Source organism: Podarcis vaucheri (assembly GCF_965113315.1).
Source record: "Podarcis vaucheri genome assembly, chromosome: 12".
NCBI classification, from domain to species: Eukaryota; Metazoa; Chordata; class Lepidosauria; order Squamata; family Lacertidae; genus Podarcis; species Podarcis vaucheri.
The window spans coordinates 30,186,789-30,210,351 of NC_138750.1; the positions used below are offsets into that span (position 1 = coordinate 30,186,789).

The window sequence follows — 23,563 nt, forward strand, 5'->3', positions numbered from 1 at the left end:
CATCTTACATGGCTTTACCTTCGTGAATAATGAAATTGATGGAAAAGAGGGGAAAATCTGGTCCAGTCCCTGATCAATTTAAAAAGATGTGCAGAGACACTTTCACACCCTCCTATCTTAACACACTCCCCACATGTACCTGCTGTTCATCACACACATTCACTCCGGGTAACAATGAGTTTTATTCAAAAATGCCATGGAATTTCAAAATTCTTTTCCAACTAGGTAGGCTGGAGGACAGTGGAAAGACACCAATCCTTCCACTAGGGTAGGAAATGGCAGGCCTAGGATTCTCATGCTATTACCATGACTGTTTTGCACACAAATGCTCTATGCATCATAATTGCATTGACAAAACAGTCATAGTAATAGCCTGAGAATCCTAGGCCTGCCATTTCATACCCTAGCAGAAGAGTTGGTGTCTTTCCACTGCCTTGAAGAAAGATAGAGCAACATAAAATGTAATATGGTAGTTAAAATATCACATGCATATCTTAATCCGTATGATATTTTAAGCACCATATTACATTTTCTTTTATGTTGCTCTATCTTTCTTCAAGGCTCATTTTTTTAAAATGAATTTTAGTCTCTGAATTAAGCATTGCGAATCAGCACATGGAATGATTCATTTTGGCTGCTAAAGTTCAAGTCTGAGACCAGCTTACACCACCAAATTAACCTTTCTCTCACCCGCACTCATTAGTGACTAATGAAAATGGTGATAGTGGCTTCGGGTTTGAAGAATAAGTCTTCCTTCCATTTTAAATTCAGATATTGTAAAGTCACTAATTGACCTGCAAAACCAGAACTGCCAGTTCATGCCTAATGCACCTACGGTAATTCATTGATCATTTCTGCATCCCCTGCAGGCGACTCAATCTGGATCAAGAGGGCAGTGTGCACAAACAGGTTACAGAAGTAAATCCCCCCCTTACGTTTAGCAACACCCGAGTCCTGTATGCTGGAAGCATACAAAGTTCCTCATATTTCTCAATCTTCATAACCCTGCACAAGTTCACAAAATGATGGGTCATCGTGACAATCTAAGAGCTGCATATCTGTAATGTAATGGTTTCTAGCCTTGGGATGCATACCAAAGTCTTCTCAGGGCCAGAAGTGAAAGATCACCACACCACATACAATCCAAGCTATTTTTCTCCACCCATCTTCCTTGTCTGTTATAATAACCCCTCTAGAAACTACAAGTGGGGCTGGAGCTGGATTAGGGCAGTACAGGCAGTTCTCCTCCACAAGGCGCCAAGCCAAGGGGGAGCAAAATAACAACAACAAACCTATATTTATATGGGTATCTACTAAGAAGATCCATAAAAAAGCAACTGTACCACAATAAATTGTGAAAACTAAGAGTTTTCTTGGGGTGTGTGTGTGCCAAATTTTGTCTTCACTCAAGGGGGTCTTGTGCAGTTTTTTGGCAGGAGTGCAGTGGTCAAACTGTGGATGCTGAGGTGACTTACAGGTCAGTCACAAACCACCATTATGTATGAAGGCTAGTACATTTTCAAAATGATGCTGTCTCTATGGGAAGAAAAGCAAAACAGAGTGCTAATTTGAGATGGGGCTCAGGAGGTAGGGCTGCCATATGTCTAGGATTGAAAAGGCAAATCAATCAAAAAATCATGGGTGGTTTTTTTGTGTTTTTGTAAAAACCCCAAAACCACAACCAAAAGCTCAACAACATTTGGGGGGCCCTGGTTTTTACTTCTTGAAATATGGCAACCCTAACAAATGCTTTGCTGTCTCAAAAATGGGGGGGGGTACATAGCCTACCTAAATGTTAGAGTTTTAAGTCAACATTGCTGGTCCCTGAATTCCTGCCGCCCCCCCGAATAAGCAATGTATACTGTATATTATCTCTGACCAGATTTTTGAAAAACTATGGAATTTTGAAAGAACAGCTTGAAAATGGGCACTTAAACCGATTTCTCATTTTGAAGGTATCCTCTTAAAATATATAAATGCCTATGTAAAATGAAGTTTTGACTGTTTCAACTACATGACTATTAAAAACTGCACACCTTTGTCTATGGCAACAGAGGAAGCAGCCACATTCCAACTGCATGGGACAGCTCTGGAGTTTCAGACATTGGCCACAACATAGTCCCTTCCAAAATTCTTTATTTGCTTTGTCTTGCTCTCATAAAATAAGTTCAAAGTACCCACACTGACAGCACATTGAGCTATCACAGAGTTTGGCCCTCCCTTGGAATTCTCTGTTAGGGGAGACTAATACTTTTCAGTAATATGCCTATTTAACTAAGTGCAGATGTAGCTGATAAAATGTTGGATCGTTTCAAGGTTTGCAACTTACTTGCTATAATATGAACTGAACATTTGTTGTCATAGGACACTGAATGACAAAATACCTATGGAACTAAGTCTAAAACATGCAAATTGTAAAGTGAGCCTACATGATTTGTGTAGCTAAACCAAAGCTTCAAGCGCAAACTCTCTTACATTCTAAGAAGTTAATACAGTGGTACCTTAGTTGTCAAACGTAATCCATTCCGGGAGTCCGTTCGACTTCCGGAACCGTTTGAAAACCAAGGCATGGCTTCCAGTTGGCTGCAGGAGCTCCCTGCACTCAATTGGAAGCTGTGTCAGACATTCAGCTTCCAAAAAAATGTTCGCAAACCGGAACACTCACTTCCGGGTTGGTGGTGTTTGGAAGCCCATTTGTTCAGGACCCAAGCTGTTCAGCAACCAAGATACCATTGTATTGGATATCAGAATCAAAGTTGCTGCTTGGGTAAAGCAGAAACCAAATTTGGAGAGGGATATTTGGATATTCATCTTAGATATCAGAGGAAAACACTATGAAGAAGACAGAAGTCTTCAAGAGAAAGACCCAAAGCTCAGTGGCAGAAGACATTCTCTGCTGGCAAAAGGTTCCAGGCTCAATCCCCAAGTTTTCCAGGCAGGGCTGGAAAAGAGCAATTGCCAGTTAGTATGTACAATGCTGAGATAAGTGGATCAATGGTCTGATTTGGTGCAAGGAAGTTTCCCATGTTAACTCTTGTAATATTAGACTCCAGAAAAAGTGAAGGCAAAAATAAATTGTGGCAACCCACACACATTTTTCTATGCCTTTGCCAAGTTTAAGAAGAAGCAAAAATTCAGTTACAATTCCTCCCATCAGGACAAATTGGGAAGCAGCTTGCAACTATACACAAGCAGAGAGACCATTCCCTGATCTACCTACCTTGCATCTTCATTTGTTGAAACCAGTGTGGCAACCGCTGTTGACAGCCAACCACAGATGGAGAGAGAACATTTCACTTCCCTTAGTGCCATTGAATTAAAAAGCTTTTTTACTTCCTGGGATGTTTAAAATCCCATGTGGAAGAAAGCTGTGTTTGGGCTAGTTGAAAAGATAATTTAAAAAATTGGCAGGAATTGTTTTGTGTTGTATTTTATCCCCATGACATGTGGGGCAAAGATGACAATAAAACTGAAAAAAGTATATATATTTCTAATTGCAGTGCACTCGAGAAAATAAACAAGCTGTCATTTGTACAGTGAAGATCTGTAAACTGCAGTAAATGTAGACTTTGCAGTGTTGCTAAATTTGAATTTCAAGTTTCCTTCATGCAGTGCTGATACTGACCCTACAGAAAAAGTTAGCATGGTGAAACCACCTAGGGTTTGAGAAGGCCCTTGGTTTAAACCCCACACAGCTATGAAGTTCAGTGGACGACTGTGAGCCCAGCTGCTCTTTCTCTCATGATTGCTGTGCAGATAAAATGGGGTGAGGAAAAGCTTGTATGCTGGATATAGTGTTCAGAAAATAGCTTTAAAAATATATATTTCCCTGAAATTTATGAATGGGCTCACTTGGTCAATCAGCAAAGAAACGTTCTGCAGGCACTTTTAGCTGTTTCCACCACGTTAGAACTACTTCTCTGCTTCTGGCATCTTGTGGAAGTTAAAGCTTTTGCCCTGGGGCATAACATTGGGTCTGATGGCTTTCAAGTCAGCTCCAACCTTACCGGTAAATTCTATTAGTTCTTACTGGGGTTTCCCAGTTATTTTTTTTATTACTATTACAAAAGTAAAATCAACACCATGATACAAAAACATTCCGTAACAAAGTAAAATATAAATAAATCTCTTTCCTTTCTCATGAAGATGCCCAGCAGGCCTGCATCCCACATTCACAGGCTCCTGAACATTACCTGGTGATGGCGATAAGGAACAAGGCACAGTTAGCCTTCATCTTGATTGGGACCCAAAGAACTATTTCAGGGGTGCTGAAGGTCATAAACATGCCAAAGGACGACTTGACTTCCCTCTTCTCGGAACAGGAGATTCTCCCCTCTTCCTTATATTACACAACCCCTTCATTTTGAAATGCGGTTTCATCATATGGTACAGGGGACTGTTCTTTGACAGACTCAAGTACAACGCTGCCTTAGGCATAATTTGAGGGGGTTTTTTTTTGGTTTTTTGGTATCCACAGACTTTGCAGCCTGGGCTAATGAGGTACTTGTGCATTGACAAGTGCATGATAGAATCCACCCATGGCCAGCAGCTGGCTGTGAGTTCCCTGTTCCACTACTTTGCCATTCTGGATGACTGCTATGATGTCAGAATTCTGGATCGTGGACAACCGATGAGCAATGACGATGCAGGTCCGACCCTTTCTAGCTTCATCCAAGGCCTTCTGGACAATCTGCAGGCATGGGCAAAGAAAAAAATAATATTTAGAATGATAGCCTCGATTCATCCCTACCCTGCTGCAGTACAGGAAGCAAGGCTGCAAGTTGACTAACCTTTTCACTTTCTGTGTCAAGAGCTGATGTGGCTTCATCCAGAAGAAGTACTGCTGGTTTTCGGACAAGGGCACGGGCAATGGCTATTCTTTGTTTCTGTCCTCCTGAAAGCTGTGCTCCTTTGTCACCTACTCGAGTATTATATTTCTGTAAGTTGTTGTTGTTTTTAAAAAAGAAAAGATCACAGACATTGTGAGTGTTGTGAAGAGCAAGTTAGACCTTTTGGCATCCTATCAAAACTAATAGGCTGTGCATCTGGATCCTGTGCAGATGTTTCAACAGGGAAAAAAAGAGGATTTGATATCCCGCTTTTACTACCTGAAGGAGTCTCAAAGCGGCTAACATTCTCCTTTCCCTTCCTCCCCCACAACAAACACTCTGTGAGGTGAGTGGGGCTGAGAGACTTCAGAGAAGTGTGACTGGCCCAAGGTCACATAGCAGCTGCATGTGGAGGAGCGGAGACGCAAACCCGGTTCCCCAGCAAGAAGCAAGACCCACTGCTTGCCACAGGACTTCCTCAAGGATAAGTGTGCATGGGAATGCAGCCTTAAATATGCATTTAAAAATTAATCTCTGACCATACTTTATAAGTCAACATGATAAGGTTGGGGTGGGCTACCTGTAGCCCTTGGCCTAATTTCATATATGTGGTAGGGAGAGAGAATGACCAGAGTGCGGGGAGATGTGACAGAGAGAGAAAAGGATACACCACCCAATTTTGGCTCCAGCCCTGCCCACCATTAGCACATGGCCCCCTCAGAGGGACCCTAGACAGGAAGCCCCTTCCCTCATGCAAAGGATTCAGCTGTAGGTTTCTATACAACTGGGATTTGTGCAAAATAGGATAGTTATTCCTCTGGAGAAAGAGAATGCTGGAAAACGTAAGGACATCATTTACCTCTGGGAGATTTTCTATGAAGTTGTGGATATTAGCTGCTTTAGCTGCTTCTTCAACTTCTTCCTGACTGACAACTCGGCTGTTGTCGCCATACTGGATATTCTCTGTAATACTGCAATCAAAGAGAATAGGCTCCTGTTGCACAAGACCAAGTCTGGATCTTAGCCACTGTATATGTAGAGATTTGGTGTCCACGCCATCTGCAAGCTGTAGGTAGAAATGGAAGTACAGAAAGTTTGCAATGAGCTTCTGCAGAGTTGAAAGACACAACAATAGGCAGCTGAACCTGCGTAAAATTTAATGGACGCACCAAGTTTATGGTCTATATTTATTGTTGGGAAAAATATATAGACATGTAGCATATATAAACATGTATTTTTAGGAGAAAGTAAATACAAAAACCCGCATATCAGATAAAATATGTGCATTTTAAAAGCAATTTTTGTGTGTTTAAAAGAAATGGCAAACGACAGGATCGAATGGACTTATGATTTTGAACACATACAAAACTGACACAGAATGGAAATAGCTGGATCTGTCCATCCCTGCTTACCACTTGTCCTGATCCTGGATCGTAGAATCTCTCCAGAAGCTGGATGGAGGTGCTTTTGCCACAACCACTGCTTCCCACCAATGCCAGAGTTTGCCCCTTGTTAACCTTTAAACTGAGTCCTTGCAAAACTTGAACTTCTGCTCTAGTTGGATATTCAAAATGGATGTCTCTGAATTCAATGTTGCCGTCAAATTTCACCTACATTGTGGGGGTGGGAAATGAACAAAGATATATGTTATGGGTTATGTATAAAGCCATATCTCAAATAAAGGAGTTTCTTTTTGAAGCCAATTTTAAGCAACCAGAAACTGAGCTGACAGCAGTAAATAAAACAGCATTATATTTCTTTTCTTTTATTCCAGTAGACTACACCGAGCTCTGTTAATAAAAGAAGCACAACAATTCTATTTCTGAAAGCACTATCTGTATAGTCTTACCAATTTTTCACCTTCTTCACTATAGCTATCAATCACTGGCTTCCGATCCAAAAGCTGAAAAATTCTTTGTGCAGAAACCTTTGATTTGCCAAAATCTGGTGCAAGAGAACTGGACTGAGCAACATTCATAGCAGCAAAAATCACAGAAGAGAAGACTCTGTAAAACACAAAACAAAGAAGCATAGAAAAGCAAATGTTTTGTATTGAAAAGCAGAAGCCATACATCTCTGGATTCAATTGCAAACTACTGTTTATCTTGCAGAACTGAGATTTATACAGTGAGCTCCTTTTAACAGGCCTGCAATATTACTATGTACAGTGCATCTCTAACACACTTATCCTGTCACTAAAATAGTGTATCTGTACATATTGTGTACATACGATATATACATAAGAGCAAGCCTAAAAGAGCACCCATTGTCTGCAATTCAATTCATGATAAATTATTTGTAGGACTACCCAAGCCTACTTAAGTTAGGAAAATATGCTTGTGACTGCAAACGTATACACACTTTGGACTACTTTTGAGTACACACACACACATAATTGCAATGAGAATCTATACAAGTATAACTAAGCAAAAGACTATTATAACAATGCTCAAGTTGAATCAGAGGTGTTTTATTCAACGAGTATACAATTTATGTACCTGATTGCACCAATGATTGATCTGCACACTTGTAGTTATTCACACATAACACTCAACATTTGGGAAACTTTAATGTGGGACTCCCACCCTTTGTCCAAACTGCAAGTGAGGGCAGGATGGAACTTTGTCACTTGCTTCTCCTTTGTCACAGTCTCTTGCAGATCAGAAGGCGTCAGGAAACATTTTGATAGATATACATATTTATGTATATAGATTTTCACATTAGTATTTAAAATCAGTTTATGTTTTGAGTTCATTGCCTAGCTCTTACAAAATACAGAAGACACACTCACATAAAAAGTTGCTCGAAGTCCATTAAACAATGGGCAATAAGCCACGCTCCGAATCTGAAGACAGCGGCATTTATAAAAAAGTTGAAACACTGGGCTATTCCATATGTAACTCCATGAAGGGGAGCCTTCTTCAGAGAGTCCCTGTTAAAGGAGAAAGCCAATTAAAGAGTCACAATTCATCATGAAATAAAAGGAACAGTATAGCTTCTACTCCCAAAGCATTTTAAAAAAGCAAGTCAGAGTCATTGACTAAGATGCTAGAAAGCTTTTAAAACCAAAAAACCACACTGCAGAAATGAATCCTCAACAAATGGGGGTAGTGGAATCATACTACCCATTTTCTCAACACCCAGCCCATCTTGGGACATGACTCATCTATATATGTTGGGCATAACAAGCAAGTAGCACAAACAAATACCATAAGCCCAATAGCTTGTCATTGTTATCGGGCAAGATTGGTCAAGCAAGGGTCTTCACCACTTACATACTGTGCCCAATCTGTGTAGGTGATTACAATTTCTTGTTATTCTGTATCACTGTGACGTTAAATTTCAAATCCTCTTTTGCAAATCCTTTCTTTTGATCCGAGTTGAATATACTTCTAAGTTGTATATACTGCCATCTGTCAATTTCATATTGCCGTATCTCTTCATATAATTTTAATCTGAATTTCCATTGTTCCTCTTCCAATAATTGTCTATATGTTAGCCAATTTGTCATCATATTCAGTTTTTTGATAGCATAAGCCTCCAGCGGTGATATCCACCAAGGTGCCTGTAGTTCCAGATGCGATCTATATTTGTTCCAAACTTTATATAATGCACCTCTTAATATATGACATGTGAATTCTTTATTGACTTTTACTTTCTCATAATTAAGATACGCATGCCATCCAATCTGTGTAGGTGAGCTGAGTATGGCATCAAAACAAGATGCTGCACACTGAGAGACACGGTATCAAAACCAAGACTTGTACTCCACTAATACCAAACCAGCTTGGATCACGCTAACGCTCATCAGTGTCTCTAGTGTCATCAGTAAGACCGTTTGCAAAATTAGCTGTAAATGAAGTAGAAATTCCTCCCTTTCCATTACAATACTAAAAGAGGATCATGGGAGACACATCATCACATCGCTGTGGGAACTCAGAACTGCTGGGAACACAAATAAGACTGTTTGAATGGTGGTTTCTGCATGCACCAAAGTTTTGGCATACCACTACTATTAGCTGAAAAGACTGTCTAGCAGTTTTATGCTAAAACTCAACATATTCAAAGTTCTGCAGGAGCCACTGGACTTTACACATCACTCAACTGCACATTTTGGTACTAGCTGTTTAAAGCCATTGCAAGCCCCAGATATTTGGACCTTAAAGGGGTGATATCTATCTATCTAAATTGTGTATGGGGAAATGGTACAAGGTGGATTCAATCACACTTCCATAAATTTAACATAATTATGCACAATAATATTTTTAGTTTGTGAAATAATGTAATTAAGAAATAAAACTCAGGAACTCAAAGAAGAAGACGACAGACTTGCATACAAATTTACCTGTATGGACCTTCTACGCTTGAAATGTATCTCTCAAAAAATCTGTCTTCTCTTGTTAATGAAACCACAGTTCTTATATTTTCTACAGCTTCTGTTGAAATCTGATTTGGGAAACAAGGAATGTACAAGGCTTTAGAAAATCCCGACTTCACTAAAGGTTAGGTGTTCTCCATTAGATGTTTAACCTCATAGCCATACACAATATTGAACTAGGTGCAACTAAGGGTCCAGGCATTGAAACAATATCAGAAGTCAGGCACTTGCACCCGGAGGGTTTGGGGACAGTGTCCTTGAAACCTGAAGTAACATATTGGAAGTGGTTATCTGCAGGGTTACGCCTTCAGTCAAGTACTTGCCGGACCATCCAAAGTGCACCACGCTGAGCACCTTGTGCAGGAATCACTGTCCCACTGTGGGTATTGATATCCCAGCAGTCATATCAGGAAAGCGGCCACGATTCTGCCTGAGCCAGTCTGGCACCTGAGAGCACCCAAATGAGAGCCAGTGTGGTGTAGTGGTTAAGAGCGGTGGACTCGTAATCTGGTGAACTGGGTTCGCGTCTCCGCTCCTCCACATGCAGCTGCTGGGTGACCTTGGGCCAGTCACACTTCTCTGAAGTCTCTCAGCCCCACTCACCTCACAGAGTGTTTGTTGTGGGGGAGGAAGGGAAAAGGAGAATGTTAGCCGCTTTGAGACTCCTTAGGGTAGTGATAAAGCGGGATATCAAATTCAAACTCTTCTTCTTCAAATACAGTTGGGGACGTATTCCAGTTCCATGTACAGTCGTACCTCAGAAGTTGAACTGAATCTGTTCCAGAAGTCAGTTCGACTTCCAAAACGTTCAGAAACTGAAGCACGGTTTCTGATTGACTGCAGAAAGCTCCTGCAGCTAATCGGAAGCCGCAGAAGCCTCATCAGACGTTTGGCTTCCAAAAATAGTTTGCAAACCGGAACAGTCACTTACGGGTTTGCGGCATTCAGGAGCCAAAACGTTTGAGAACTAAGCTGTTTGAAAACCAAGGCACGACTGTAATTGAATGAACCCTGTATAGATTCTGAGGGCATACACATCAACTGTTTTAATGGTTGGCTTTAGTGGAGTGTGTTTTAAATCAGTGTTCATCCTTTTACAGTGTTGAAAACTTGATGATATAGAAATATTTTGAACAAGCCAATCAACAAACCAACCAAGGGCTTCTGGGATAGGCACCAGTGGACATGAATAAAAGTTAAGAGCCGTGTTGGAAATTTTCCCTTCTCTCACTGCCACAGATCTAATCAGAACCACATATTTTAACTATATAGAACTCACTCTTCCAGCTTCCTCGAGGGCTTTTTGATCCTTTGACGCATGGCCGGTCACTGATTTCAGTCGTATAACATGGGCTATCATAACGAATGGAATACAGGCCAGGATGAGCAATGTTAATTGCCAACCATGCACAAAAGCAATAATAATAGCTGTCAAGAGTGTAAAGATCGTTGAGGTTAATAAGGCCAGCCGACTTCCAGTAGCCTAGAAATAACAAAAACAAAAGACAACACGCTGGAAGTTAACCTCATTAAAGAATTAATTGCAAACACACATGCAAGTTAATCATGTTCATTAGTGGGTCTAACTCTGCATATGGCTAGCCATTGTCTTCCTAAAATAGCAAGTGAGTCACAATTATACTTGGGAGTTTAACTAAGAAGGCACAATGCACATATTTAATCTCTCTTTAGCTTCAACCAATACAGCAGCCCTGCTCTTGCCAAGTCGTGTTCCTAAAAGTTTTGAAAAGCCATTCAACAGTCCTCACAAAATTCCTCTTTGTTAGTTAGAATGATTCATCAGGATTTTTGCAAAGGCACCTTGTAAGAGTCTCTATGCCAACATGATGTCAGCATGCGATGCTACAAATCTAGTAGGCTAGTTGGCACAATTACACCTGCAACCCAATGTCATAGTGCTGAAATAAATCATCCAGAGACATCTCTGTCAAACAACATTTAAGCGACTGCAGGAGATCCTCTCTAGACTGACCTCTCTCACTCTTAACCAACCAAATGCCCTGAGGTGTGCATTATATTCAACAAGCTACATTTACAGAAGTCAAGCTTATAGCAAGCTGAATCATCAATAGCAGCCACAAATTAAAGACAATGAGTTGTGTACTGTTCAATTTCATTCAGAGCAGACTCTCTGAAATTTATGAACCCAAGTTAGTCATATCCATTAATTTCTACTCTGAGTATGACCAGTACTTGATACAACCCACTGTCAGCGTGGTACATTAAATGCCATGCAGTTTCAAAAGTAGATTCATTATGCTCTTTCCACAAAAGCTTCTTTTTGAAATCACTGCAATTTAAATTTCAATTCTTTTTTTTTTAAAAAAGCCCCTAAATAAATGGAAATCATACTCCTTTGACTTGAGAAGCATCTGTCGCAAGCCGGGTTAGCAAAACTCCGATGCCGTTGTTATGGTCATCAAACCATCCAATTTCCTGAAAACAAAACAGATAATTTTTGCCTTTGCAAATGGATATTGTCATGGCTCAAAGCAGCCTATGAAGCTTTTGAAGTACGTGATAGTTGTTTTTTTTTTAAAGAAACACTTAAGAAGTTGGGAGGGATTGTAGTTCTGTGACAGAGCACAGGTTTTGCCTCGGGCTGAATCTTTGGCATCTCCAAGCAAGAGCTGTGGCCAATCAGCGGAGACAACACTGAGCTAGATGGTCTGACTCAGCAGGCCAACTTCCTACGTTCCCGCAACCTTTTGTATAACGACTTGAGGCTTCCCTACTTGGCTTTCAGCATGGAGACTAGAGACTGCCCCTGAAGACAATGGACCACATCCCAGACCAGGGGTCTGCAACCTTTAAGACAAAAAGAGCCACTTGGACCGAAGAAAAAAAAACTGGGAGCCGCAAAACCATTGCAACATTTAAAACAGTGGGGAGTGTCGGGGCAAACAATGCGCCTCCTCCCCTCGCTAGTGTCCGCCCCGGAGCCACGGCAAAGGTGTAAAAGAGTCCCATGCGGCTCCGGAGCCGCAGGTTGCTGACCCCTGTCCCAGACCCACCCACAAAATTGCTCCCCTTTTCCTGTATCTGTTGGTGTTACCTGTTGAAGCAATGCTTTGAATGAAAGTGATCGCAGCCTCATAGTCAGAGCTTCCCCAGACCTCCCAAACATGAATCCCTGAAAAATGTAAACATAAAGCATTTAGATTTTATTTACCTGTACAATGCCATAACATTTTTAAGACTGACGAGCTATAGACTAAAGCGCTGGAAGAGTTGAAGCTATTTACTAATACAGAAGCTCAATAGAAATCCTACAGTATGTTTTGGTATTTTTCCATTTGTTAAGCTAAGTTGAGGAAAGTTTGCTGAGGGCCAACATTTTTCTGTTAGTTGAACAAGAACCAGGCTGTCCTTATTACAACACACACTGTATTTCCATTCCAGTGCTTCTAGAATAGGAATAAGGCCAATTTGCAAAACTAGTCACCCTTTTCAAGCTTGCTCCTCTAATTAAGACACTGATAAAGTGTCCTATAAGCATAACACCCACAAATTTTGAGTACTGATTATGAAGGTCCACCTTTCTAGTCCCAAGGTCCAGGGGGCAGAGGGGGACTAGATGTTGGTCTGAGAAATGCAGTAACAAGAAGGGGTCATGAGCAGGAATGGCAAAACATGCGTAAAATTAAGTAGTCAGATAGGAGAAACTACCTTCCTGAAACTCCAACAATCAACTTCTTCCTTGGTGCTACTGGCTACCAGGAACATAGGTTGCTGCACCATCAGTCCTAAATATTTTTTTCCCCACCACCTCATCCCATTTTATTTACATTTGGTGTTCTTATCATACTGAATGCACTGCAATGGTTGCATTTTTGAGTGACAGCAGCTCCTCCCTCCATTTATAAAGCTACAGCCCAATCCAACTGTAGCTCATAGAAGTAGGTGGTAGGATCCTACTCTCACCATCTTGTACCCCAACCCCAGTTCTGGACTGCCATGGATCCCATTACAATCAGAGTTTACAGTAATCATGCATCATTATTTGATTGAAATGTGCCCAGAAGCTTGAGGGCTTCTATATCTTAAATAAATGAAAACATGGTGCCTCAACACCATTTATTTATTTTTTGCTGGGGAGTGGGGACAGGGATTCCTTGTTTTGCTTGAATTTTCTGAGTGAATTGGTACGTTATCATGGTCTCACAAATTTCAGCAATCCGCTGCGCCATTCTGATATTATTATTATTAATTATTATTATTAAGTAGGCCTTAGGATAGTCCTTACCTGGACAACATATGTTATTAAGCTGATCACTCCCAACAAAAGAAACATAAGAGAAAACAACACCGTTTTTTGGCTTTTCTTGTTTTCGTCTGTTTCTTGGAAAGCCTGGGTTACAAAGCACAGAGTTAGTCACCAGTACTAGAAAATCATTTATTTATTTTCTACACTGCCTGTCACCCGAGGATCACAGGGTGATTTACAATATAATAAAAAAATAATAATACATAACATGGTAACAAACAAAAACAATACCCCCAGCCCGCCAGTTTAAAAGACCATAGTTTGTTTAGTTAGCCAAAGGCCTGGGAGAGAGAAGAGAGCCATCACTGAAGAGGCCCTGTCCTCCACTTCAAAAGGCAGAGACCCTGAGAGAAGAGACTCTCCAAGTGTTAGAAGACCGGAAAGATTAATATGGATGGAACTGCCCTTTAAAGCTACCTAGGGCTTTAAAATGTTATATGCATTTTGAATTCTGATTGGAAACAAACTGGAAGCCAGGCAAGATCTTTTTAAACTGGCCAAATATGTCCAAATCAGAAAGCCAACTTATGTACTGTATTTTTCCATGTATAACACATGTTTGTGGGGACTCCAAATTAAGAAAATGGGGGGAGACTGTCAAGGACCAACGCTGAAAATAGCAAGCAAAGCAAAAGCCGCCATTCGCCTGCCCAATTGACGCAGGGGCAGCCAATCGACAACAGCCCTTGCCGCAGCCACCAATCAACCGCCCAACAGCTGCTGACAATCTCCTGCTCATGGCTGCAACTAATCGCCCGTCCCCCCTCTGCACTATCTGTGTATAACACGACCCCCAATTTTTAACATAATTTTTAAAGATAAAAACCTCGTCTTATACACAGAAAAATACGGTATTTCTAGTTGGCCCATAAAAAGGCATGCAGTGGGGAAGACTGAAAGCTACGCTCCTGACCTGACACCAGAGTCACTGTAGCTTACGTGAATCAAACTGGGCTGCCCTGGCAGAGCCTATCCAGTACTCTTGCAGCCCCAACCTCTCTACTGCTCCCAGACGAGTAAGCGGTAGCGAGGCCAGTGGCAGGAGGGCAGCTCCATAGCCCCATAGGCTGCCCCCACAGTTGCCCAATATTTAACGCATATTGGCATTAAATCTTTCAGGCTTTTAAATTATCTAGAATGTGTTTTTTAAAAGTATGCACTGGTTGAGAACAAAAGGTGCTAGCAAAGTATCCTTATTCTAAAGGCATTTGGACCAGATGTCATTATGGAAAACCAACCAATGACACACTGAATTTCTTTGTTTTCAATGAACTGAGAAGAGGGTAACATCTTCTGATTTCTTTCTGCAGGGCCTGTAAGACAGAGTTGTTCTGCCTGGCCTTTGGCTTAGAATCAGTTTGATTCCCTCCCCCCTCTTTCTTTTTTCCTTTCTCCTCCTGTGAAGAGGCTGCATCTTAATGTTTTAATGTTGTATTATAAACTTGTTTTTTAAATTGTATTTTAATCAACTTGTTTTTATTATTGGTTGTTAGCTGCCCTGGGGAGGGCGGGGTATAAATAAAATTTATTATTATTATTATTATTATTATTATTATTATTATTATTATTAAAGATAATGGAAAGTGGAAGCAAAAGGTTTTTGCAGAGGCTGAAGTATAAGCTTCTAAACTTACCCCAATTATTTTACCGAACAGAACAGCAAATGCAGGCGTGACGCCACCTCCAATGGCAGCAGCAATGATTCCAAACACTATAGAGCAGAATTCGGGCTTATTTAGGGCTAGAATTCTAGAATAAGGCACCTCAGGGAGCTTCTCTTCCTGTAAGAGTGAAAATTCCAGTTGTCACCAGCGGGTGAGAACACCGAAGGGGGTAATGTAATTGCCTGGGCAATGAACCATGCTAGCAGAAGATTGCTGGGAAATTAGTATGAACTCAGAATGTACTAAATACGGAAACTTACTGAGTTATGCACACCCATTGATTGTCAGCAAAGTTTTAATTGCTCAAAAATGTGGAGAAAACAAAGGGGGGAAATGGAACAAAAGGCCGACTCATGTCAAAATCTATCTAAAAGGGCACTGAAAAGTCAAACTGGATCAGTCATAATGAATGGCAACTTTAACGCATGAACCTTTCTGATGAATGATTTTTAAAAGAGTATTTTAATTTAATTTTGATTTCTCATCATTTTCATGTTTTGATGTAAGCCGCTTAATTCTTCAGAAAAAAGGGATCTCAATGTTTAAAAATTAAAAAGTAAAAATTGAGAACATTAGTCTAACACAGCTACAGCCATCCTTGAAGTCAGTGGTTAGGAAGCAATATCACGAGTGTATCAAACCTCTTCCAAATTGCTTTGTCTATCAGTCAAGCCCAATTACCAAAACCACCAGAGAGTTGTACAAAATTGCAATTTAACCAATATATATTTTTCTGCAGATATGGACATAGGTAAAGGTAAAGGTACCCCTGCCCGAACGGGCCAGTCTTGACAGACTCTGGGGTTTGTGCGCCCATCTCACTCAAGAGGCCGGGGGCCAGCGCTGTCCGGAGACACTTCCGGGTCACGTGGCCAGCGTGACAAAGCTGCATCTGGTGAGCCAGCGCAGCACACGGAACGCCGTTTACCTTCCCGCTGGTAAGCGGTACCTATTTATCTACTTGCACCCGGGGGTGCTTTCGAACTGCTAGGTTGGCAGGCGCTGGGACCGAGCAGCGGGAGCGCACCCCGCCGCGGGGATTCGAACCGCCGACCTTTCGATCGGCAAGCCCTTGGCGCTGAGGCTTTTACCCACAGCGCCACCCGCGTCCCTTTGATATGGACATAGGTGTATCTTTATGTCAGGTTATATGAAGACAGAATCAAGCATACAAGTTTGTAGAAAATATTACATGAAGTCATGAGGCAAGTTTTTCAGACAAGCTATTTTTCACAAGCTTGATAGATACTGACAGAAGCATGACCATATTTGGCATATTATTATTACTATTACAATGGATATATTAAAAAGGTAAAGGTACCCCTGCCCGTATGGGCCAGTCGTGACCGACTCTAGGGTTGCGTGCTCATCTTGCTCAAGAGGCCGGTGCCGTCCGAAGACACTTCCGGGTCACGTGGCCAGCGTGACAAAGCTGCACTGGCGAGCCAGCACCAGTGCCGCACACGGAAACGCCGTTTACCTTCCCGCTATAAAGCGGTACCTATTTATCTACTTGCACTTAGGAGTGCTTTCGAACTGCTAGGTGGGCAGGAGCTGGGACCGAACGGCGGGAGCTCACCTTGCCGCGGGGATTTGAACCGCCGACCTTATGATCAGCAAATCCTAGGCACTGAGGTTTTACCCACAGCGCCACCCGCATCAATGGATATATTAATTACCTTTTAAACCATCGTCTCAAGGAGATTTACTCAAAAGATTATTTAAAACAGTTAAAAACACAAATACATTCAAAACAAGAGTAGAACCTTAACAATTGGACACTCATGGTAAAGACCCAGCTGGGAAAATCTATTCTCAGCTTTGCAAAATGGATGCTTCCAGGAATGCTACACAGGGGCTGTGTCTTTAAAGTCTTCACTGGCTCCCAGTTCCACTTTCCCACTCTTAACTCCATCCCTTCTTCCACTTTGCCTACTGTGAAACAATATTTTGTTCATCTGTCAATACCAGGCATAGGCAAACTCGGCCCTCCAGGTGTTTTTCGGACTACAACTCCCATCATCCCTGACCACTGTTCCTGTTAGCTAGGGATGATGGGAGTTGTAGTCCCAAAACAGGGCCAAGTTTGCCTATGACTTGTCAATACTCTCTCGTTTGTTTGTTCTGCACAACTTTTTCTACATCACTGGACTGTCTCCCATTTCTGCAATCCCCCCCCCCTATTTTTTCTTCCCATGCATGAAGACAAATGCGATAGGGGAAGAAAACAAGAGAGCACTCCCAGGGCATTCGTCACCTGACAAGCAAGTCTGTTTCCACAATGGAAAATGTCAAGTCTGCCCACCAGTCGATCTAAACAGTGGTTCACCTCATCTGCTTTACCTCTCTCTTGTGCTTTGGTTGGGGTGGGTCTGCCTTTATTTTTCACTGCCTATTTAATAATAATGGAAACTTTCCATTGTTATAAGAGTCGTTCAGGAAGTGGGTGGATAAATTCCTGCTGGCCACCTCTGGCCTATGCTTCAAATTTGCAGAATTGCTTTGTTCAGAGTCCAGCCATGGAAAGCAAAGATACATTTGGACTGAATGTAGGGAAGGCATTTCCAGGTGGCACTCATGTGCCAGAAAACCCTACATGTTAGACAGTCCCCACCATACCAATGCTGGTTATGCATCAGCCAGGGAGCAGGCTCACCATCATTTAGGGGAAGAACATCCCCTGCATGGTCCTCCTTGTTCCTTCACGTATTCAAACTGACCCCTGTAGAGAGTTAATGAAAGATTATCTCTGAGTGATAGTGTCAGGGACTGGGCAGAGGAGCAATGGTGGAGACCGACTCCCCAGTCTGACTCTTCCAGAGGGAGGGAGGTCAGAGCTCAGAGGAAGATGAGGGGGAAAGTTGGGAAATAATGGGAGAGAAGGAGCAGGCAGAGCTGGAGCAGCAGCTGGCTGACACGTTATCACTAGAAAGCATTCCAGACCCACCATCTCCCAGAACCCGGCGAGCCTTAAAAGTAGGAGAGCAAAGAGCTCAAAGACAGATGCCACTAAGTGGCGTGATGCTGATGATGAATGAGGAAGTGGGAAAGAAGGGTGTGTGTGGAGATTTACTCGGGACAACGCCATTATCCAAGAGGCTGTGTTCCAAAGCCTCTCTCTGTAAATACTGAATAAAAAGCGGATGGTAAGAAACTTTTCTCTGTCTTTGTACGTTCCTGGCAACGGGCCGTGGGTGTTGCTTGCAGCCACCTGACAGACAGAGACTTTGTATTTAAACCTCAGCCAACATACATGCACCAATAAAAAGCATATGGATTATGAAGTTCATGAAAGCTGAAACTAAACAGTGCTCAGGTCTAGCATGATGTATAAGAAACACAATGCATCTACCATCTTAACAAAATGGAATGTTCTGTTCTAAATTTTATGCTATTCTCACAAGGCATGTTAAGAATTAATCTTAGCACTAACCACTTTCTTCTTCTTCCCTTTCTTCTTCTTCCTCCTCTTCCTCTTCTTCCTGTCAGAGTATCTTTTCGTAGAAGCCCTACTGAGGCTGCGTTTACGGAAGCTTCCTCCCTTAGCTAATTCTGTGCCACCAACAGGACTTTCCAAGACACTGGCCTCCACGTCATTTAGATAATCATCCTCAGAGTCGTCGTCATCTTCCTCAGTCTCAAAATCTGTTTCTTCTACTGTTTCATCGCTTTGATCATCTCCACCATAGCACTAAGGTAAAGAGGAATTAGTCATTCCAAAGAAAATTCATTACCCATGGAAAATATCAAGAGAAACATATTTAATTACTATGTACAATGATTAAATCTCTGTACACAGAAAAGCATGTGGTGCACTCTGAAGTGGCACAATTTCAGATTTTTTGGGTGGTGGTGTCATTTTTGAGTTCCATTCCAAAACTAGTTGCCCAAGAGATATTCAGAAAAAGGATTCTAGCATAGTCTTTCTTTTTGTACATAAAGGTTTTCAACGTGCAATGAGTTTTTGACAAGAGTATTTTAACAGGCTGTCATACTTCTGCTCTGAAATCCTATGGAACTTGTGCTATGTGCTTTTCCTGAACATGTAAAGCACCTTTAACTGAAAAGTACTTGCCTATTTCTATCAATGAAAGTGGAATTAAAATAAATAAAACTACCCAGTACAGTAGTTCTCAGAAACAGACACAGACAGAAGAAAGCACCAGTTCAGTCTGTAACTTTGCTTGGGTGTTATCTGGGCAGATGGGTAGAAATAACCTTTTTAAGGCTGAGGGCCACACTTACGCATGGTCAACTATGTCAACTGGGGCCCTATGTCAAAGTTGGCTTGACCAAATGATTGGGGTTTTTTTTAGCAACAATTTTTGTGGGGTATTCCAAGCATCACAGAATGACAGCAGGGGACTCACGGGAATCATCAGTAAAGAAGGGGGGGAGGATTATTATTATTATTATTATGAAAAATGGACATTTGGGGGGCACAAGAAACATTTTAGTGTTGTGGCATGACAGCGGCTTTCAGCATTTGAGGCATAGGTTTTCAGGACCCACCTTATTTTTTATGGTTGAAAGCATGAAGGGCAGGAAATAACTACCATATTTTTCGCTCTATAGGACACACTTTTTCCCTTCTAAAAAGTAAGGGAAAATGTGTGTGCGTCTTATGGAGCGAATGCAGGCTGCGCGGCTAAGCCCAAAGCCAGAACCGGGAGATGGAGAGCTGCGCAGCGCTCCGTCTCGCTGCTCTAGCTTGGGGATGGCTGCGCAAAGACTCCGCAGGGCAGCGGGGTGCCTTCAACCCGCTACCCTGCGGAGGCTTCACAGGCTGTCCCCGAAGCCAGAACAGCAAGAGGCTATCCCGGAAGCCAGATCCCTCTTGCTGTTCTGGCTTCTGGGGTTCAGAATTCTTTTCTTCTTGTTTTCTCCCCGCCAAACTAGGTGTGTCTTATCGTCCAGTGCATCCTATAGAGCGAAAAATACGGTAACTAACTAACTAACTAACTAACTAACTACCGGTAACTAACTCCCATTTAAAAAAAAGACAATAGGGAGGGTCTGGGCCCTCTCTACAAAAAACCTCTTGCATGACCTGATACGACTCATAGGTCATGGGTTAGCCATCCCTGATATATATGAATTCTTTGTTATATTACACTAGAGAAGCAAACAACATCTGGCAAAGACAAACATGTGTTGTTTCTCCTAACTTGCATTTGTGTGCAAGTTAGCTTTTAACCACCAGTGCTGTGCCCACGAAAGGCGAATGCTTAGCTGTTTCAAGCACCTTCACTCAACACAGGGAATATAATTGGGTGAAAAGGCAAACCCAAATGGTAGGTGCAATAGCATGATGCAAACCTTACAAAAGTGGTCCATAGCAATGGTTTCGCTTCTTTGGCAACCTGCCATCTTTCCCAACACTCTTAACTCTGTGAAAAGGATCTCTAGTCTCTCACCTGCCTGCCACAAAGCCCTGCGCACTTTCACGCTTCACCTGCTCCAACCTCTTTCTCCGAGTTCCCATTATGCTGACCCATGGGTTTAGCATGATGTGTTAACTGGGCTATGATGGCTCATTACCTGTTGCATTACAAGTGCATAGTAGACTCCCTTATGTGCCATGAGCTCGTCATGGGTCCCCTGTTCAACAACGACACCTTTCTCAAAGCCAGCAATAATGTCGGCTGTCCTGATGGTGGAGAGTCTGTGAGCAATCACGATGGTGGTTCGCCCAGTTCTGGCCTTGAGAAAAAAGAAACGAAAAGGGGTGGGAGAAGGCAAACATTTTTGTATACACAAACACAAGAAACATATACACAAGAAACTTTGTTCATCTGACATCTGCACACATAATGTCTAAAAGGAGGAGTCCCAGAGATTATTTATTTACTACCAATAACGTACATCCAACAATTCTATTAATCACCTCTTATATTTAACTAGATTGTTATAGTTATAATTCATCTCTCACTTTTGATTTCCATTCAATGTATTTTCAGCACGTGATTAGACATATCATTATTGCTGTTTCCTCAACCGATTTAGCATTTCCTTTACAGATTTCACATTAAAATCTCAGTGTTGGCTAAATTAACACGGTTAACACTACAGTACACCAAGTCTCACTGCTTTGGCACCTTGCATTTTTGTTTGTTTTTATTTAAATATTTTTAAATCACACATAAGGGGTGGGGTGAGAATCCAAGGTGGTATATGACCTAAAAACACAGTATAATAAAAACACTAAACATATAAGTAAAAGCTGGTTGGGCAAAGAACCTCAGGTTTGGAAGTTCTGTCTAAATAGTATTTTTCAAGGGTTATGGCATATTCTTAAGGCCAAACTAGAACTGACCTAGGAGATGCCTCAAGGAACTTCAGTTTTTTAAACTATAGCTCAGTTGGTTAAATTGTGGTGCTGATAACACCAAGGTTGCAGGTTCGATCCCCAGCATTGCAGGGGGTTGGACTAGATGATCCTCAGGGTCCCTTCCAACTCTACGATTCTATGATAACAGACTATTTACCTTATCAAGTGCTGCTTGTACTATGGATTCGCTTTGATTATCCAGAGCAGAGGTAGCTTCATCCAGCAACAGGATCTTGGGGTTCCTGGCTAGGGCACGAGCAATTGCTATACGCTGCTTCTGCCCTCCACTCAGCTGAGCTCCCCTTTCGCCAACCATGGTGTCAAATTTCTGGGAAATTCAAAGCACAGAAATCAGACTGAATCGCATGAGAGTTTCCACTCTTAGTTACAAACAAGAAAAGGCAATGCTGCGTAGAAGTAACACTCTACAGCCAAACACAAAACATTCAGTAACATTCAGCAAAGGAGCTTTCGTTTCTGTTTTCAGGGTACCATACCTCATGAGCATGGGTAGGCAAACTAAGGCCCGGGGGCCGGATCCAGCCCAATCGCCTTCTAAATCTGGCCTGTGGAAGGTCTGGGAATTAGTGTGTTTTTACATTAGTAGAATATGTCCTTTTATTTAAAATACATCTCTGGGTTATTTGTGGGGCCTGCCTGCTTTTTTTACATGAGTAGAATGTGTGCTTTTATTTGAAATGCATCTCTGGGTTATTTGTGGGGCATAGGAATTCATCCCCCCCCCTCAAAATATAGTCCAGCCCCACACAAGGTCTGAGGGACAGTGGACTGGCCCCCTACTGAAAAAGTTTGCTGACCCCTGCTCATGAGCATAAGGACTTATTACTTGCAGCACAGATGGTGCTAATAACAGATTTATCTGTAAATATCTGGGACGCGGGTGGTGCTGTGGGTTAAACCACTGAGCCTAGGGCTTGCCGATCAGAAGGTTGGTGGTTTGAATCCCCGTGACGGGGTGAGCTCCCGTTGCTCAGTCCCTGCTCCTGCCAATGTAGCAGTTCGAAAGCACGAAGTGCAAGTAGATAAATAGGTATTGCTCTGGCGGGAATGTAAATGGCGTTTCCGTGTGCTGCTCTGGTTCACCAGAAGCGGCTTAGTCATGCTGGCCACATGACCTGGAAGCTGTACGCTGGCTCTCTCGGCCAATAAAGCGAGATGAGTGCTGCAACCCCAGATTCGTCCGCGACTGGACCTAATGGTCAGGGGTCCCTTTACCTTTATCAGGGACAGATTTAGCTAACAATACCTGGAAACTTTCCTAATGGAGAGAAGAAGGGGCGAAAGTGCTATGGTGGCACTCCAGTAATAAAATGGGTTTCTTCATTTGTGTGAACAGTCTAAATGATTTGGTTAGCTATTCACATTGGATTCACCAGTGTGTCCTATATGATCCAATATGCCATTTGCTAAGAATAAGTTTTTCTGTTATCAAAAGGAAGCAAAGGATTGGTTGACTGGAGCCATCTCAATGATTAACCACACTTAAACAATGACTCATCTAAGCCACACATTTGAAGAGGACTGAATATCCTGAAAATATAGGAACAAAGAATTTGATTTAAGAGCTGAGCAGAGGGACATTTCCACTCACTCCAGTGTCCCCTCCCACAGCCAGATGTACAGCTATGTTGTTGTTTTAAAAAAGAAAAATTCTTTGTCCATCTACTGGAGTGAAAAACAATTAGCAATACAGTCATACCTCTTGTTACGTTCGGTTCAGGTTATGTCTTTTCAGGTTGCGTGCCGCGGCGACCAGGAAGTGCCGGAAACGGTTACTTCTGGGTTTCACAGCTTGCACATGCGCAGACATGCAAAATGATGTCACATGCATGCGCAGAAGCGGCGAATTGCGACCTGCGCGTGCGCAGACGCGGGTTGCGTTCTGTTCAGGTTGCGAACAGGGCTCCGGAATGGATCCTGTTTGCAACCAGAGGTACTACTGTACAGTCGTACCTTGGTTCTCAAACAGAATGCATTCCAGGAGTCTGTTTGACTCCTGAAACCATTAGAAAACCAAGGCACGGCTTCTGATTGGCTGCAGGAACGTCCTGC

The 23,563-nt window shown here is 42.2% G+C and overlaps 1 protein-coding gene across 8 annotated transcripts in view; it reads right to left on the reverse strand.

The window, feature by feature from the left end:
* Positions 1-1,689: 1,689 nt before the first annotated feature.
* Positions 1,690-23,563, reverse strand: part of ABCB5 (ATP binding cassette subfamily B member 5) — a 52,600-nt gene continuing 30,726 nt past the window's right edge. For all 8 annotated transcript variants that reach the window (XM_082193879.1, XM_082193876.1, XM_082193880.1 and 5 more), the window contains 15 exons: positions 21,648-21,818; positions 20,701-20,862; positions 18,593-18,850; positions 15,130-15,276; positions 13,475-13,579; positions 12,284-12,361; positions 11,581-11,664; positions 10,487-10,690; positions 9,175-9,275; positions 7,621-7,761; positions 6,679-6,835; positions 6,242-6,439; positions 5,689-5,895; positions 4,791-4,937; positions 1,690-4,690 (listed from right to left, as the gene is read on the reverse strand). In XM_082193879.1, coding sequence (XP_082050005.1) covers positions 4,493-4,690; positions 4,791-4,937; positions 5,689-5,895; positions 6,242-6,439; positions 6,679-6,835; positions 7,621-7,761; positions 9,175-9,275; positions 10,487-10,690; positions 11,581-11,664; positions 12,284-12,361; positions 13,475-13,579; positions 15,130-15,276; positions 18,593-18,850; positions 20,701-20,862; positions 21,648-21,818 — 2,358 coding nt within the window. In that variant the 3' untranslated portion in view covers positions 1,690-4,492. The remainder of the gene's footprint in view (positions 4,691-4,790; positions 4,938-5,688; positions 5,896-6,241; positions 6,440-6,678; positions 6,836-7,620; positions 7,762-9,174; positions 9,276-10,486; positions 10,691-11,580; positions 11,665-12,283; positions 12,362-13,474; positions 13,580-15,129; positions 15,277-18,592; positions 18,851-20,700; positions 20,863-21,647; positions 21,819-23,563) is intronic.